The sequence below is a fragment of the Rhinoraja longicauda genome, chromosome 5 (assembly GCF_053455715.1).
Source record: "Rhinoraja longicauda isolate Sanriku21f chromosome 5, sRhiLon1.1, whole genome shotgun sequence".
In the NCBI taxonomy this organism is placed as follows: Eukaryota; Metazoa; Chordata; class Chondrichthyes; order Rajiformes; family Arhynchobatidae; genus Rhinoraja; species Rhinoraja longicauda.
The window spans coordinates 52,062,153-52,081,028 of NC_135957.1; the positions used below are offsets into that span (position 1 = coordinate 52,062,153).

The window sequence follows — 18,876 nt, forward strand, 5'->3', positions numbered from 1 at the left end:
CCATTTAGAACGGAGATGAGGAAGAACTTTTTCAGTCAGAGAGTGGTGAAGGTGTGGAATTCTCTGCCTCAGAAGGCAGTGGGGACCAATTCTCTGAATGTATTCAAGAGAGAACTAGATAGGGCTCTTAAGGATAGGGGAGTCAGGGGGTATGGGGAGAAGGCAGGGACGGGGTACCGATTGAGAATGATCAGCCATGACCACATTGAATGGCGGTGCTGGCTCGAAGGGCCGAATGGCCTACTCCTGCACCTATTGATCTCAGCAAGTGAGGCAGCATCCGTGGAGGGAAATGGACAGCTAATGCTTCAATTCGAGACCCTTCTTCCAAGTGCTCAGTTCCTCCAGCAGTTTGAACCATGTGAGAAATCTAAGTCAGAATAATGTAAGACTTTGATACAGCTTCAGAGTTGACAGCGTTCCTGTCACTCTACAGTCTTTGTTCTTGTACCTAATAGGGATGAGTGCTTCCTCTTCACCGCATCCTAAATATGTTTTTAACCCTGAACCAATGGAGTAAAGAGGTGAGGTGAAGTGTAGGGCAAGCGGTGGCAAGAGGTAGGTGGATTCAAGTAAGGAGGGGTTTATTGGCAGATCAGTCAGGTGGGGAGAGAAGTGTGGAGATGATAAGTGAAGATGATAAGACAAAAGGTAGGGATGGTGGGTAGAGGAAACAAGTGGGTACCAGAAAAATGCTAGAGAGGAGGGAGGGATGGATGATGAGCAGATGGATGAGTTTTAGGAGGGGGGGGTGAAACTGGATGATGGGGAGAGGGGAATTTAAAACGTTGTGCAGGGGGAATGCTGGGCAGAAAGGAAGTGGGTGATGGAGGTGGTGAAGTACTTTACATTGGAATAGTCATTTTTCATGCCATTGAGTTGTCGGCTCCCCAAACGGAACATGAGGCATTGTTCTTTCACTTTATACATGGTCTTGTAGGGACATAGGGATTAGCTAGAAGAGTTCGAACCCTCGGATTGGCTAGCGATGTCACCAGGTGTGCTAGCACGGTAGATTAGTCAGTCTAGCGTTGAACTCTGTACAGGTAAGACGTTAGGTAGTTGTCTAGAGTTTTGAGTGTTGCGATTGTCACGGAGTTTTTAGAACCATGCAATAAACTTTGTCTGCAACATCCATCCGCTATCGAACTCACTACTTTGGTGACCCCGACGTGATCCGAAGATCACAAGAGCATGTCGCAGGTAGGAGCGAACAGTGGGCAGCAGAACGCGAGCGGCGTTCACCTACCCCCGTCTGGGCCCACCAGCCGCACCTGTGGTTCGTGCAGGCAGAATCCCAGTTCCACCTCAAGAAGGTGAAGGAGGACCAAGAGAAGTTCCACCATCTGGTAAGCTGCCTACAGCCCGAGGTGGCCGCGCGGGTGGGACGGTACCTGACCAACCCTCCCTAAACCGAAAAATACGAGGGGCTCAAGAGGCTCCTGCTGAGGACTTTTGGCTTTAGCCAGAACCAGCGGGCACTGAAGCTCCTACATTTACCGGAGCTGGGGGATCGGCTACCGTCGGTTTTGATGACGGAGATGCTAACCTTGATTGGCGACCACCAGTCGTGCATGATGTTCGAAGCGGCATTCCGGCAGAAATTGCCCCGGGACGTCAGGTTAGTGTTGGCGGACGTCTCTTTCGAAGACCCGGTAGCGTTCGCAGAAAAAGCCGACGCGCTCGTCACGGAGGGCTCCACACGAGATGACTCGGTAAATCGGGTTTCGAGGCCTAACAGCAGCCGGCCGCGCGGCCAAGATGGCGGCGCATCGGCCGCCATTTTGCAGTCAGCCCGCCAAGACGGGGCTGCAGCACCCGCCATTTTGCAGCGGGCCCAAGCAACAGAGCCGCACAGGCGCAGCTGGTGTTTTTTTCACAAGCGGTGGGGCAGTGAAGCCCGAAATGTAGAGGCAGTCTCGATCGGCCGCAACCGCCGCCTCTACGCCACAGATCGAGGTACCGGCACCATTTTTTTGGTCGATACGGGAGCGGTCGTTAGCATCGTGCCTCCCTACAACTGCGGTTCGAGCAGGTAGGAAGGGTCCGTCCCTCATTGCGGTCAACGGCAGTCCCATCCGCACCTACGGCAAGAGGGCCATGTCCCTGTCCTTCGGATCCGGGACCTACAATTGGGATTTCATCGTTGCCGACGTGGGCCAGGCCATTCTGGGCGAGGATTTCCTCTGGGCTTTTTCGTTGGTCGCAGACGTCCGCGGGAAGGGGCTACAACCCTCGGCTAGCAGTATGGAGCCTGCTACTCCTCCACCTGCCACCCCATCCTGCCCATCGATCCAGGCCATCACCACGGCTCCCGATCAGTTCGCTGCGATCCTCGCCAACTTCCCGCAGTTCCTCGTTCAGCGGTTCGATGCACCTTCCGATAAGCACGGTGTCGTCCACTTCATCCCTACCGAAGGGCCGCCTGTATTCGCCCGGGCGCGGCGCCTACCTCCCGACAAGCTGCCCATGGCTCGGGAGGAGTTCCTCAATTTGGAACGACTGGGGATTGTTCGGCCTTCAAATAGTTCGTGGGCCTCCCCCTTGCATATTGTCTCTAAAGCATCTGGGGGGTGGAGACCATGTGGGGATTACCGGCGTCTTAACGCTGCAACCCGGCCTGACCGCTATCCGATCCCTCACATACAGGACTTCTCAGCCAGCCTCGAGGGCGCTACGTTTTTTTGAAAATCGATTTGGTGCGGGGATATCATCAGATCCCGGTCCACCCACTGGACATTCCCAAGACGGCTACGATTACACCGTTCGGGTTATTTGAGTGGTTGCGTATGCTGTTCGGTCTCAAAAACGTGGCTCAGGCATTCCAGCGTCTCATGGATCATGTGGGTCGCAGATTGTCTTTCGTGTTTATTTATCTCGATGACATTCTGGTTGCTAGTCATTCGGTCCCAGAGCACCTGGTCCACCTTCGCACTGTGTTCCAAAGGCTGCAGGACCACGGCCTGATCCTCCACCCGTCCAAATGCCAATTCGGCCTGTCCGCGGTGGATTTCATGGGTCACCGGGTCACACCGGCCGGTGCCACTCTTTTGCCCGCTAAGGTGGACGCCGTCCGCTCTTTTCCCCGCCCTACCACCATCAAGAGCTTGCAGGAATTCGTGGGCATGGTGAATTTTTATCACCGGTTCGTGCCTGCGGCAGCTCGGATCATGCGCCCCCTTTTTCAATGCCTCGCGGGTAACCCCGCTGAGTTGGTCTGGTCCACAGCTGCAGAGGTGGCTTTCGCCGCGGTTAAACAGGCCCTCGCCAACGCCACCATGCTCGTGCACCCCCGCTCCTCTGCCCCCACGGCCCTGACGGTGGATGCCTCAGACGTGGCGGTGGGTGGGGTCTTAGAGCAGCAGGTCAATGGTCACTGGCAGCCTCTGGCATTTTTCAGCCGGCAGCTCACTCGACCTGAGCTGAAATACAGTGCGTTCGACAGGGAGCTCCTGGCCCTCTATTTAGCTGTTCGCCGTTTCCGGTATTTTTTGGAGGGCCGCTCTTTTGTTGCCTACACGGATCGCAAACCCCTCACGTTTGCTTTTTCTAAGGTTTCTGATCCGTGGTCGACCCGCCAGCAACGGCACCTCACCCTCATTTCTGAGTTCACCACTGATGTTCGCCACATCGCGGGTAGGCTTAACGCCGTTGCTGACGCCCTGTCCCGGCCGGCCAAGTCCTCTGTTGCTGCGGTGGGGGGCGAGGTGGATTTCCAGGAGCTAGCGGAGGCTCAGCACCTGGAAGGAATTGCCTCAGCATATGCCTCTGCCGCCTCGGGGTTGCGGTTGGCCCAGGTAGCGTGCGGCCCCACAGGTACCACACTTTGGTGCGACGTTTCCCTTCCCCGCCCTCGCCCGGTGGTGCCGACCGCTCTGCAGCGTAAGGTTTTTGAGGCCATTCATGGCCTGGCACACCCGTCCATCCGGGCGACCTCAGCCATGGTGGCCGCCCGATTTGTCTGGCACGGCCTGCGGAAGCAGGTGGCCGCCTGGGCCCGCGCCTGCGTCCCGTGCCAGACCTCCAAGGTCCACCGCCACGTACAGCCCCCGTACCAGAATTTCGTGGTTCCGCCCGTCCGTTTTTACCACATCCACGTGGATTTGCTTGGTCCATTGCCCTACTCTAGGGGCTACACTCATCTACTAACGGTGGTCGACCGTTTTACTCGTTGGCCGGAGGCTCTTCTGTTGTCGGACACCTCGGCGGCCTCCTGTGCACGGGCCCTGGCGTTACATTGGGTTGCCCGTTTCGGCGTCCCGGCTATCATCACTACCGACCGGGTCGCCCAGTTCACCTCGTCCCTCTGGGCCGCGCTTGCGCAGCTGTATGGGTCCCGCTTGCAGCAGACCATCGCCTATCATCCCCAAGCTAACGGGATGGTAGAGCGCTTCCACCGACAGCTGAAGGCGTCCCTCTGTGCCCGCCTGACCGGCCCTGACTGGGCCGACCAGCTGCCTTGGGTTCTCCTCGGTATTCGCACGGCCCCTAAGTCTGAGCTGGGTACCTCCTCGGCGGAACTCGTCTACGGATCACCCCTGCGGGTGCCGGGTGACATTCTTCCCTTGTCCTCCCCCTTGCCGTCGTCCGTTCCGTCAATTTTGGCTTCTCTACGGGCGCGGGTAGGTTCCCTGGCCCCAGTCCCGGCCTCCAGTCACGGGAGTACAGCAGTGCATGTGCCGGTGGACTTGCAGGACTGCGAGTTCGTTTTCCTCCGGCGGAATTCCCACCGCCCCCCTCTACAGCCGGTCTACCAGGGCCCGTACCAGGTGCTGAAAAGGGGGACGGTCACCTTCACGTTACAGGTAGGAACCCGTCAGGACCTCTGGCCGGCCCACCTGTTTCCCCAGCTGGGTCTCTTCTCTCACCTCTCGGGCCTGCCGCCCATGGCTGTGTTCACTCTGCCCCTTCCAGCCACGCCCCCATCGCCTACATCTGCAGGCTCCCCTCTCCCTTCCCCTCCAACGGCGCCCCATCGTCTCCATCGGCGGGGCCCTCCCCGCCTCCTTCGTCGCTGGCGGTACCGGCCTCCCCTCTCCATACGCGTTCAGGTCGGGCGGTCCGGGCGCCCGTGAGGTACGGTTTCGAGGGTTCTGGGGGGGGTCATGTAGGGACATAGGGATTGGCTAGAAGAGTTCGAACCCTCGGATTGGCTAGCGATGTCACCAGGTGTGCTAGCGCGGTAGATTAGTCAGTCTAGCGTTGAACTCTGTATAGGTAAGACGTTAGGTAGTTGTCTAGAGTTTTGAGTGTTGCGATTGTCACGGAGTTTTTAGAACCATGCAATAAACTTCGTCTGCAACATCCATCCGCTATCGGACTCACGACAGTCTCATTCTGACAATGGAGGAGGCAGAGGTCAATATGAGAATGGGAAGGGGTTTGGAGTAACTAGCAACAGGGAGCTCCATCTCGCCCTGATGAACAGTGCAAGTGTTCGACAAAGCAGTCGCCTAGTATCCACCTGGTCTCACTGACGTAGAGGAGGCATATCGAGATCACTGAATGTGGAGGTGCAAGTCAACCTCTGTCTCAGAGAGACAGGGCTGTTTTGGTCCCTGAATGGAGGAGTTGCAGGAACAGGTGTTCCTCCTCCTGCAATTGTCAGAAATGTGCCTGGGGAAGAGGGGATGGGGGAGAAGGTGGGAAGAGAGAACTGCAGGAAATGGAGGAGATGAGAGTGAGGGCTTCCTCCACAGCTGTGGGGAGGATCCATGCTTCCTGAAGAAAGAGGATGTGTGAGATGTCCTAGAGTAAAAAGTTTCATCTTGAGACCAGATGTGACGGATATGGAGAAACTGCGTAGAAGCGATGGTGCGAGAGACAGGGTTGGAGGAAGCGATATCGGCATCTGCAGTCTCTCGTCAGTATACCGTGTACAATCTTCAGTTGCTATGCCAAGTAAAAGTTGATTATTTTCTGAATATTTGGCATTGTAGAGCATTTGATGGCAGCTGGTTTAGACACAAACTTCATCAGTAAACTGCCCAGAAAGCAGTAAATAGCATTGGTTATTGTTATTTGGCCAAGAAATTACACTGATTTCTAAACTGATGTTTGTTCTTTCATATATTCTCTACAAAATGAATCAGCAGTTTAACTCCTTGCAATCCCAGTTCAGCTCATACGACTGTGAAATATATTTGCATGCAATTAAATTTCACATACAACAATCAGAAGAATGACGAGTTGATCGATTGTGATGGAGTTATAAAGCTGGGCTGGGAAATGGAAGATGTCTATGCTGTCCTTTTATAAATGTTCTTTGCAGATATACAGGGATACCATTCTAACAACAGCACATCTTCAACAACAGGAGTGTCTCGAAGACATACACATTTTTCACTAGGCTTAAGCGACAATCTTTTGATAGGAGCAAGTATGCTAACGCTGACCTAGAAAATGCTCAAGCTGATTAAAATTATACAAACATAAATCAGCAGCAGTGATTAGAGACTGTGGTGGGTCACAATAACATCCTTTCATGGCTCTGATGAATTCCAAATGACAGAAGGAGAAGGCTTTAATCATATTTATTGTAAAGGCTTGAAATGAATGTGTTCGGAGGTTTCAATCTAGTTCTCAGTGGGTGTCAGTTTACTATGCAAAACTGCACATAATTCAATCCAATCTCATTCCGAGAAATTCCAGAATGGCTGGTGTACAGAATGAAAAGTTTGAACTGTTACAAGAAGATAAAACCAAAGCACATTCTTTGAGATAAATAAAAGAAGCTTTATTCTACATATGCCTTGAGCTCAATGTTATCCAGACTTAATCAGAAGCAATGCAGTGACATCTAATATTGAGCACTGGCACATTCAAATAATAATCACAATTATTTATTTCACATATTTCTAAGAGTTTGCTTTATTAACACTGAAATACAAATAAAAACATTTAATCGCATCCACACAATCCTCTAATGACAGCAGCACAGGTTCAGGTGGCAATTCAAGAATATTTCTTTATTTCTTAATCTGTGGAATTCATTGCCACAGATGGCTGTGGAGGCCAAGTCATTTGGGTATTTTTAAAGCAGATATTGATAGTTTCTTGATTAGTAAGGGGATCAAAGGTTATGGGAAGAAGGCAGGAGAAAGGGTTTGAGAGAGAAAGATAGATCAGCCATTATCGAATGGCCCAGCAGACTCGATAAGTCGAATGGCCTAATTCTGCTTCTATGTCATATGGTCTTATAAGAGTGCACAGGTCAATAAAACTGAATAAAACACCATATTCACATCTTGAAATATTGTGTATAGTTCTGGTCACCACATTATAGGAAAATATCACCATGGAGGTCCACAGAAGATTCAGTGATGTCATCAGGGTTGGGTGAATTGTAAGGAAGAAGAAAGACTAGGTACGAAAATCAATACAAAACTGCGGATGCTGGAAATCTGAAATGAAATCAGAAAATACTAGAAACATGTCAGCATCTCAGGAGAGAGAATCAGAGTTAAGACTTCAGAACAATAATCTTTCATACAAACAAAGAAAAAATAGAGATAAACAAGTTTGAAAGTTGGGGGGGGGTGGTGTTTTATGAGAGGAACTTGGAGAAAATATGTGAAAGACTGGAAGACAGAGCAAAATTAAATAAAAAAGGAGATGGACAAAAAGCAGAATAACTATCTAAAATTTTGAGAGAAACATACAGGAAACTGAAAATGTGAAAAAAATTCGATAGAGAACTAGATATTTGGATTAAAATAACTGAACGTCTAAGGAGAACATAGTTCAATGAAGGGATCCTGAAAACTTGGGAAATTTCAGGGAGAAAAAGGGTAGTCCTATTACAAGCAGTTAACAATAGTCTTTGGAGTTTAGAAGAACAAGGGAGATCTTATTTAAACATGCAAGATATAGAGAAGACATCCCATGATAGATGCTGGGATGTTTCCACTTGTAAGAGAACCTCAAATAAGGGGATACACAGTAGTTACAAGGTTAAGGTGCAGTCATTTAAAACTGAACTCCTTACAGAGGGCGGTGAATATCTGAAATTCACTACCCCGAGCCTGTGGAGGTTATATCATTAAGGTTATTAAAAAAGTAGATCAAATATCAACAGATCAAGATGGACACAAAACGCTGGAGTAACTCAGCAAGACAGGCAACATCTCTGGAGAGAAGAAATGGGTGACATTTCGGGGTGGGACCCTTCTTCAGAAGGTCCTTCCCACACATCAACAGATCAATAACTTATTAAAACATTCCTTCTTACCTTAAACCTATGTCTCTTCTGGCTCTTATGCTGGGTAAAAGACTGTGCATTCACCCTATATATTACCCTCATAATTTTATACACCTCTGCAAGAGCACCCCTGTCTCTAGCACTCCAAGGAATAAAGTCCTAACATGCGCAACCTCAAGTCCTGGCAACATACTTATGAATCTTCTATGCACTCTTTCCAGCTTAACAACATCCTTCCTATTGGGGATAATGGCAGCTTCTTATAAATCCCTTTGACCTCTTCGCTTTAATCATCCAGAGACTCAGCACTCCTTCCAGGTGAAGCAGTGATTCATTTATGCTTCCAATTTAGTGTGCTGCATTCGAAGCTCATACTATGATCTCTACATGGACAAGATCAAATGTAGTTTGCTGACTACTTTGCAGAACATCACTGTTCAGTCTAGAACTGTTCAGCCTGACCTTCTTGTTGTCTGTACATTTAATTCTGTACCCACTCCCATTCTGATCGCCTTTGTTCATCTCTTATTTGGTTTCAACAAAACCCAGTGCAGGTTTAAGCAACAAAATCTCCTTTTTCAGTTGGCCATTCACATCAGACAATTGCAGATAGCTAATCAATCCAGTTTGTGGCGGAGCTGTACATGAAAAGCCATCAAGCTGTAATACCGATTTTGCTTTTCCCCTCATCAAAGGCATTTCCAGTGTTCTATTTTATTCCAGATTTTCTTCAGTTTTACATCTCAGAGTTGCAGCACGTTTTCCCTCTCTCCTCTCCCCCCATAATCTCAGAGAGATTATTCACAATTACCAAGCCCTTCACACCTTTCAGATGGCATTTGCAAAATTTTATTTCCTACCTACAACCTTTCCATTTTCTTCTGCATCACACAACATACTTATTTTCCTAGTTCTGATGAAAAATTAGCAATCTGAAATATTATTGTGTTAGTGATCGATGCTGTCTGACTGGTTGGATGTTCCCAGCATTTTTGTTTCATTTCATATTTCCAGTTTTCTTGCCCACTTTCCAACAAAGCACAATGAAAATAAATACTCAGATTTGTCACGGTACAAATGTTTTACTGCAGGTGCTCTTGAAAAGAACACCCGACAACTCACAAAGTAGAAAATGATGAAACTTGGGTTGTCTCTAACTAGGAGGGAAAGTAGTTCATGTTTAGCCCCAATGCACATGTTTCTACCCATTTGATAATCTGTTTACAAATCTCAATCAAGAGACATTGTAAACTCACAAGAGACATTTGGAGTGCATTTTGGACTCCGCCATCAGATCTGCCATCAATGAGAGCAAGCATAGGTTCCAAGTGAGTCTGTCTAAAAGGCAAACATGAAGAGAGAAGTTTAATCCAGGAGAGAAGGCAGTCTAACTAACTACCTCATTGAGCTACTAACTACCTCATTGGAGACCCTCAGACTATCTTTGATCAGACTTTACTGCAGTTTACCTTGCACTAAACATTATTCACGTTATTCCCTTTACCATGCATCTGTGCACTGTGGATAGCTCGATTGTAATCATACAATGTCTTTCCGCTGGCTGGTTAGCATGCAACAAAATCTTTTCACTGTACCTCGGTACATGAGACAATAAACTAAACTAAATTAATCCATCCCACAAAGAATCCAATTCTTTCCAAATTGAAGCGCCAAATTGTTCAAAGCTTCAACACATCAAGATCCTTGGATAAAATGGCCACTTTTTTACCGCAACTTCCATCATGAGTAGTTCTGAAGCAATATTCAATGACCAATCACAAAACAGAACCCTTCTGCATATTTTGGCCTTCTATTGTTAAAGTAGCAACATGTTAAAGACAACACTCATTAGATTTCTCTAAATGGTAAGCCGTTGTTGTATATTTCCTTTGATCAGATAAATCCCAATAAAACTTCCAAGAGTGATTAAGCGTTGACTCTTCTAACTTTAGACTTTACTTTAGAGATACAGTGCAGAAACAGGCTCTTCGTCCTACTGAGTCCACGCCAACCAGAAATCACCCCGTACACTAGCACTATCCTACACACTAGGGACAATTTACAATTTACAGAGGCCAATCAATCTACAAACCTGTACGTCTTCGGAGAATGGGAGGAAACAAGAGAACCCAGAGAAAACCTGCATGGTCAGAGGGAGAATGTACAAAGTTTGTGCAGTCAGGGCCCATAGTCAGGATCAAACCTGGGTCTCTGGCACTGTAATGCAACAACATTACTGCTGCACCGCCCCCCTGGAACATTTCTAAAAGAATGATGAGCTTTTCAACACTTGGTTCAAGCAAAGTCTCTATGGCAACACTAACATGATATACCCTGCTTTATAACACTGTATTAGTCTATATTTCCAGGTAATGAATGTGAGGGAGACAATAATACACTGAGGTAGTGCATTTAGAACTGTTGAATACAATGAATTTCCAGGCACTGTCTTCAAAAATATTTTTTCCTGCCCTTGTCAGGCACCACATGGATCTCAAGAATTGTGTCCTGTTGGCTGCTCTCCCTCAGAATATCAAAAATGTTTATTGGACTCGGCTGGAACCCATTAAGTTTACATCACAAACTAGCCATTAATCAAGTGGTGCATCACTTTAGCATATTGGACCCGAATGACAATCACTTCTGTTTGTGGATTTTAACTCTGCTTTTAACACCATTGTGCCAGAGCTACTACACGACAGCTGACTGTGCCTGAACCCCTCTGTCAGTGGATCATCAACTTCCTGACGGACAGAAAGCAGCATGTGAGGCTGGGAAAACACGTCTCGGACCTGCAACCCTCAGCATAGGAGCACCGCAAGGCTGCGTACTCTCCCCTCTCCTTTACTCTCTCTACACCAACGACTGCACCTCCACAGACTCCTCTGTCAAGCTCCTCAAGTTTGTGGATGACACTACCCTGATTGCACTGATCCAGGATGGGGAGGAATCTACCTACAGATGGGAAGTGACACAGCTGGCGTCCTGGTGCCATCGCAACAACCTGGAGCTCAATGCACTCAAGACAGTGGAACTAATTGTAGACTTTCGAAGAGATCCCCCTCCCCTCCCCCCACTCACCATCAACAACATCATAGTCACATCTGTGGAGTCATTTAAGTTCCTTAGAACCATCATCTCCAGGGACCTTAAATGGGAGGCCACCATCGACTCCACAGCCAAAAAGGCCCAACAGAGGATGTACTTCCTGCGGCAACTGAAGAAACACAATCTGCCACAGGCAATGATGGTCCAATTCTATACTGCCATCGTAGAGTCTGTCCTCACCTTCTCCATCATGGTCTGGTTTGGCTCAGCCACCAAGCACGACATCTGGAGGCTGCAACGGATTGTTCGCACAGCTGAGAAGGTTGTTCAAGATTCAAGATTCAAGATTCAAGATTCAAGATTCAAGATTCAAGATTCAAGATTCAAGATAGCTTTATTTGTCATCCAATATTGGACGAAATTCAGTCACCCACAGTCCAACAATAAAAGCATTAAATAAGCATTAAAATTACACAACCCCAAAAAACCCCCAAAACACAGTCCAACAATAAAAGCATTAAATAGGCATTCAAATTACACAACCCCAAAACCCCCAAAACACAGTCCAACAATAAAAGCATTAAATAGGCATTCAAATTACACAACCCCAAAACCCCCAAAAACACAGTCCAACAATAAAAGCATTAAATAGGCATTCAAATTACCCAAGCCCAAAAACACACAAAAAAGAAACATCCATCAAAGAAACATCCATCACAGTGAGTCTCCTCCAGTCCTCTCCTCACTGTGATGGAAGGCCACAATGTCTTTCCCTTCTCCTGCCGTCTTCTCCCGCAGTCAGGCTGTTGTGGTTGCAGGCCGCGCCGGACGGCCCACAGCGGGCCAAGCCCAAGGCGCGTCGCGTCGCAGCCGCACCCGCAGCCTCCGAAGACGGCCGGCTCCGCCGATGATAAGTCCGATCCGGGGCGGGCGAACACGCTGCTGCTGCCACTGTTGCTGCACGTCGGGGCGGTCGTGGCTCCCGACATTGAAGCCCCCGCCCAGCAGAGAAACATCCCGCGGCATATCTTAGGCCGCGCCGGACGGTGAAATGTCCTCGACCCAAGCCCCGCGATCCGGGGCGGGCGAACCCACTGCCGCTGCCGGAGCTCCCGATGTCGGCATCCACGCGGCCCGAGCCTAAGGCGAGTCGCAGCCGCTCCCGCAGCCTCCGAAGATGGCCGGCTCCGGTGATGGTAAGTCCGATCTGCGGGCTCTGCGAACCAGAGCCCTGGAGGCCGCCAGCTCCAGGAGTTGGGCCGATGGTAGGCCGCAGCAGGAACGGAGACAACACCCAGAAAACAAAGGTTGGGTCTCCGTTCGGAAGGGACACATATTTACAATGTTACAGTTCCCCCCCTCCCCCCCACATACACACACAGTACACAAACACAAAAACACCACATCACAACTACAATTAAGACAAAAAAAACAACAAAAACACAAAGACAAATGGACCGCAGGTGAGCCGCAGCTGCTAGGGCAGCGCCGCCATTTTGGCTGCAACCCTCCCCCCATTGACGAACTGTACACTGCAAGGGCCAGGAAGCGAGCGGGCAAGATCATCTCTGACCCCTCTCACCCTGGCCACAAACTCTTTGATGCACTTCCATCTGGAAGGCTACTCCGGACTGTCAAAGCAGCCACAGCCAGACATAAAAACAGCTTTTTTCCCACGAGTGATAGTTCTACTCAATAACCAAAGTCTGTAGTCCCTTTTTTGCTCTGGTTTATTTTCACCCACATGTTTAGACCGTAATGGTGTATCCTTATTGTTTTGATGTGTTTATGCTTTATTCTTAATTGTTAACTCTATATTTGTGTTGTTATTTGTGAGCGGAGCCGATATATGCATACTGGGCCAATAAACTTATTCATTCATTCATTTCCGAGGTCCACTTAACTGATACAGGTACAGAAGCAAATAATGATATTTTTAGTGAGGGTTAATATTACATCAGTACTAGTGCTTATTAACAGTATAGCTGCTGTTCAAGTTGCTTTCAAATAACAGAAGGTTAACAATGGTTTCCTTATTTATAAAGCAGAGAATTATGATGGATGAGTGTTTGTGTTAACAAAATAATTCGCTTGAAATGGTTTTACAGTTCTTAAGTCAGCCCTGGAAGCATTTCACACTTGGCTTTGCACCCACCCACTCATCTTAAAATATTTACTGCTTTACAGGTTAAATTAAATTTGAATTATTTAAATAACATAAATTTACTATTGTTAAAACGTAAATTACAAATTACTGTGGTGCATTGTGACTACAAGTGGTGCAACAAGTGTTCTAAATTAGGCAATTCTTGAAAACTGCTCAAAACACTGACTTTCAATCACAAGGTAGTGCCAAGTTATCCAAGTGGATGGCAGGTGTTTACATCAGACTATAGGAGATTAAGGATCTGTATTCAGTTTATAAATCTAGAAATGAAAAAGCCTAAACAAGACAACAATGTTTTTATATTGGTGTGAAACTTCAAATGATTTCACCACAAGGAAGAGAAATCCAGCATCGTTACTTAATCTGGGTTACATGTGATTCCAATTATTCCACATCAATATGATTCACCTGCAATCACTTTCTAATATGGCAGAAGATCAGTTGTATCAAACTGTTACCAATAAATAGCTCAAGGCTCACCACCGCCTCCTCTTAACAAGCAGAATTGGGCAGCAATCCTCAAATTCAAAGAAAGCTTAGTGAAAGCAGCAACCGATTGGAAAATGAAAGAAAGAAAATGTTGCTTGCCCAAGCTCCAAAGTTGACCAAACCCAGAAAACTTTGAAGTTTACAGTACTTGCGATTACAGCAATAAACCAAAAGCAGTTTGGAACATGGGCACAGCTTGCAATTCACCCGAGTGGCAGCAGTAGGCTTGTAAAGTTCTCTATATGTACAAATATCAGATCTAAACTTATATAGCATTTTTCCAGGTCTATAGCAAAATGTTGTCACATTTTCCAGAGTTCAGTGCACTCAGAATTCTAATCACAGACTAAGATTTCAATCTGTATCCAAACTCTTTAAAAATAGCTTTACTAAATTTAATTTCACAATCCACCAAGCTAAGAACATTTGATTTTATCCATCAGCACAACCATTGCACTTTGAGGAAAGACTATAAATACATACAAGAAAGGAAAATGTGCAAAACTGCCTAAATATAAAAAGGTTAACATAAAATGGGTTATAATTTGAACTGTGAATGTGCAACTTATGGTCATGGGTTTGAACTTGTAAAAGATAAGATTCCTCACAAATGGTTATCCATTTACAAAATGTGCAAGAATATTCCATTAACAAATTATGAAGAACACCATTTTTTGTGTTTAATAAGTGTAAAAGCTGGCTGGCCTTTCATCATTCACCCTGCCAATCTGTCAACCAAAATTCTTGTTGCCATATCTGACTACTATGTGTCAACCATTAAGCCACCATTGACTCAAATTAAGTGATAATTATATTTTGAATCATCTCTGCTTTCAAATTCCTCTCCACAATCCATCTATATGATATTCCACTATATCTATGGTCTTCCAATTTGATTTGTATTTTATTTCGTCTGGATGTTTGCTGCCAAAACAAATTTTGTTTTATAACACGTCTATGAAATACATGTTAGTATTATTCAAACCCTGTCCAGTGGTCTCATGGCGGCAAAAAAAAAAACATTTATTAAGCAGTGGAATTTTACAAAGATCAATATTAGGATCTCTCTGTCTGGAGTACATAATGGGCCTAATGACTTCAGTTACTTGTATTTTTTTAAATCTTATTCATCATGTGCAAAGCCAGAATTTATTTTTCATACTTAATTGTCCTTGAAGTGGTGGTGATGAGCCATCTACTTAAACCACTACAACCCTTCTGGTTAAGGTATTCCCATAATGCTTTTGGAACCAGTGATATATTCCAAGACAGGATGGCGCAAGCTGGTGTGAATCTTCAGGTAGGGGCCTTCTTGGTAAAAGTAGTGTGGGTTTGGGAAATGCTGTCAAGTAGGCAAGATGAGCAAATGCAGTAACCTTTGTAGATGGTACACACTGTGCTTTGTGAAAGTAATGAATGTGCAGAATGGTGGATGGGGGTTCCAAACAATTTGACTACTTTGTGCTGGATTGCATTGAGTTTCTCAAGACTTGCTGGAGTTGCACTCATGTAGTCAAGTGTAGAGAGTAATGCCTTATACATTCAATTGTGTGTTCCGTGAGGTGGTGGAAACGTTTCATTGTTTTTATTCCCTGAATGCATTCAAGATAGAGCTGGATAGAGCTCTTAAGGATAGCAGAGTCAGGGGGTATGGGGAGAAGGCAGGAACGGGGTACTGATTGAGAATGATCAGCCATGATCACATTGAATGGCAGTGCTGGCTCGAAGGACCGAATGGCCTCCTCCTGCACCTATTGTCTATTGTCTTCAGCCAAGATTTTTGGTGGTACACACCACCAATTTTGGGACATGCTCACGCACAAGTCATATGCCATTGTCCGAAACATAATCATCTTTGGTTGGCACCAAATCTTTCAATATGATTGGGAGAAGTTGGGCAATAGCATTGGGATGGATAAGCCTTTGCCAGTAGATAAAGCTGACAGAGTAGTTTAGGTCATTGCCCTACTAGAAACAATCTGGGCCAGCAGGATAGGCACTCCACATCCAGAACAAGTAAATTTGTGAACTATCCATAATATCCAGACACCTGTGAAACAGTGTTGTTTAGATTCAACTTCTTTCTCAAAGTGAATTTACAACCCTTAAAAGCTAGATCTGATTTGTCTATTAAGTAGGACAGATGGGTTTTACATTGACAAACTTTGTCATGTAGGAAAATATGAATAGTGGTCCAACAATTCCAGAAGAGAGCTTTATAAATTTGGCAAAACTCAAAGTACTGGAGAAACTCAGTCAGGCAGCATCTGGGGAGGGAAATGGCAGGTGACTTTTTTGATCAGGACCTTTTTTCAGACCCAAGTTATAAACTTATGACTTATAAAATATGACTTATTTTCACTTTCACAACCCTCCATGCACAAAGGCATTTGTATATTTGCACAGACTCCTGCAGTCATTCATTGTCTTTTGTAACTCCAGTACGGTTCTCGGATTCCTGTTCAGAGCTACACATACAGACACAGAGTCTCACACTTCTCATATCTCATACGAGCACGTATTTGCTTACTGGATGAATTTCTGGCCAAAGTTACCATTCAACCTGGACAAATTTAGCTCTGAATCTACACAGACCCATGAGGAACTGTTGTTGTGTGTATGAGATCAATTCCATGGTGAGCTGGATCACATCAATAAAAATATCCTTAGCCAAGCTGCAAATGTCAATAATAGTTAATAATTTTCTTTCAAAATTCTCCTGTAATAAAGATATTTAGATTTAACATGAATGTATTCATGCAGAGGCTGTAAAATGACCAGAGGGTTCTGTAATTGGTATTTTATACAGTGATAGTTATCTTTTTTTTAACAGCATAATAGCATACAAATTGGTAATTAGATAATTTATGTTATTAATAAATTGTAATGATACTTTTTCGGTATGGAGTTGAGTGATTGCAACCCACAAGATTTTAAACTTCAATCTTAAATTCAATCTTATATTCTCAGACAAATTATCTTAATAAATATACAATAAATTGCCAGGATTATTTTTAAATCGTTAGATCTCTACATCTTCTATTACTTCTCAATTTCCAAGTTAAATTCAAGAACAGAAAGCAGCGTTGTTTCATACTGACTCAAACACGAAAAACAAAAACAAACTCAAATCTTGGGCATCCTAAGCTGAGAAGAATGTCCCATAGACTTTTAAAATGTAGAGACTTTGACGTAATACCTCGCACATCAACACTCTGGAGTTGGGACAAAGGCACATCTTAAAGTTTTGAGAATTCGGCTAACTCCCGCAATGAGTGTTCACTAATTTCAATGTCACCTTTCGCTTACCTTTCTGCTGATGACCATGGCTGTAATTCCAGCACGACAGTGTAGTCAACGCAAACAAAAACGAACACAAAGTTTTCATTCTGGTGGACTTGTGCGCTTCTCTTCTTACTTCATTCCCAGAGCTTTTGCTCACTTCAGCTGCAAACTTTCTTCTCACTGATCTGCACTGACTTTGAGTGAAGCGATTAAGCTGGTGTCTGGGCTGCTCTCTGGGGCTCAAGCCAACCGGGCGGGGAGGGACGCAGGCGCCGCCTGGCGTCCAGGTCATGGAAATCCTAAGCACAACCCATGTGTTATCCACTTTGCTCACTGCGTGTGCATATTATAATTTTCAATCACTTTGCAAAAAAAAAGCTTAGAATTGCATTATGTGTAATTTTAATCGAAACGAATTTCATGTTTACATGCCTATGCCGAATTCTATGCTTGTTAATGATGTCCAGTGAGAATTTAGTCTGTGATGCTCTACCTAAACTAAAACTGTGTTATTGGATTAAAGTTTGCAACATCTGAGACTATAAAATAAAGAGTGATATTGTGGTAATCATAGGTATAAAGCCCATGGGAGCCACGGGGGAGTCGTCGGTAATGCAGTTCTTGGGTGGTCACAAGCCCAAGTGGCAGTCTTTTAATATGGGAGAGAGGATGTTGAAAGTGAGGTTACTGTAATGGGAATAACAGCAGAAAATGAAGGTTACACTTAGCAGCTCTGCAGCATCCGTGGAAAGAGAAAAGGAGTGTGTTAATGTTTTAGGTCAAACAGCCTTCATCTGAACTGGGGAAAGAAAGAAAACAACTATTTTCATTTGCAGAGCGGGTAGGAGCAAAATGGATAGGACAAAGGGAATCATCATGATGGGGTGGGGTGTGGGTAGCAATGACGATAAGATGTTGATGAAGACTTTTGGTTGATAGATTAATGAGGGCATTTAGACAGAGATAGAAACCAAGCAAATAAACAAAGGAACACATAAAAGCTGTAAAATGTAAGTCACAGTTGAAAGGCAGACCCAGCAAATGTAGTAGTGAATATGGAGAAAGATAAAATTAATTAACATCACAGATGGAAAGAACTTCAGCAGAACTGGCCAATTGTGATACAGAGAAAGTGAGTTACCTGTAGTTATCACAACCATTGCTTCCTTGCCCTCTCTGCAATTTAAAACTGACTTGCTTTTTTTGCTTTTACCAAGTTCTGATGGAGGTTTTGACCTGAAACAATAACTCTGTTTCCCTTTCCACAGATACTGCCTGACCTGCTGAATTTTATTTTATTTTTGTCAGATTTCCAGCATCTGTAGTGTTTTATGTTTGTACAATGATATTCCCCGGATACAAAAGATTCTCATTGAAAAGCTTACAATTATTGGAATTTTTTGGAAAATGTTCCATGAATACATTCATATCAAACATAGGAAAGCAGAATTATTATTGAGGGCTGGAGTGTGAGTCCTGAACAATGAGGCAAATCCTTGCATAAGTATGTATTTTAAAATACCCTCACAAATTGTTCCCGTCTCCTGAATTAACTAAAGACGTACAGGTATGTAGGTTAATTGGCTGGGTAAATGTAAAAATTGTCCCTAGTGGGTGTAGGATAGTGTTAATGTGCGGGGATCGCTGGGCGGCACGGACTTGGTGGGCCGAAAAGGCCTGTTTCCGG

The 18,876-nt window shown here is 45.4% G+C and overlaps 1 protein-coding gene across 1 annotated transcript in view; it reads right to left on the reverse strand.

Annotated features, from left to right (window-relative positions):
• The window catches only part of lama2 (laminin, alpha 2), a 292,372-nt gene extending 275,080 nt beyond the window's left edge, over window positions 1-17,292 (reverse strand). The window contains exon 1 of the mRNA XM_078399541.1: window positions 17,214-17,292. Within this exon, the coding sequence (XP_078255667.1) occupies window positions 17,214-17,292 (79 nt within the window). The remainder of the gene's footprint in view (window positions 1-17,213) is intronic.
• Between the last annotated feature and the right edge of the window lie 1,584 nt (window positions 17,293-18,876).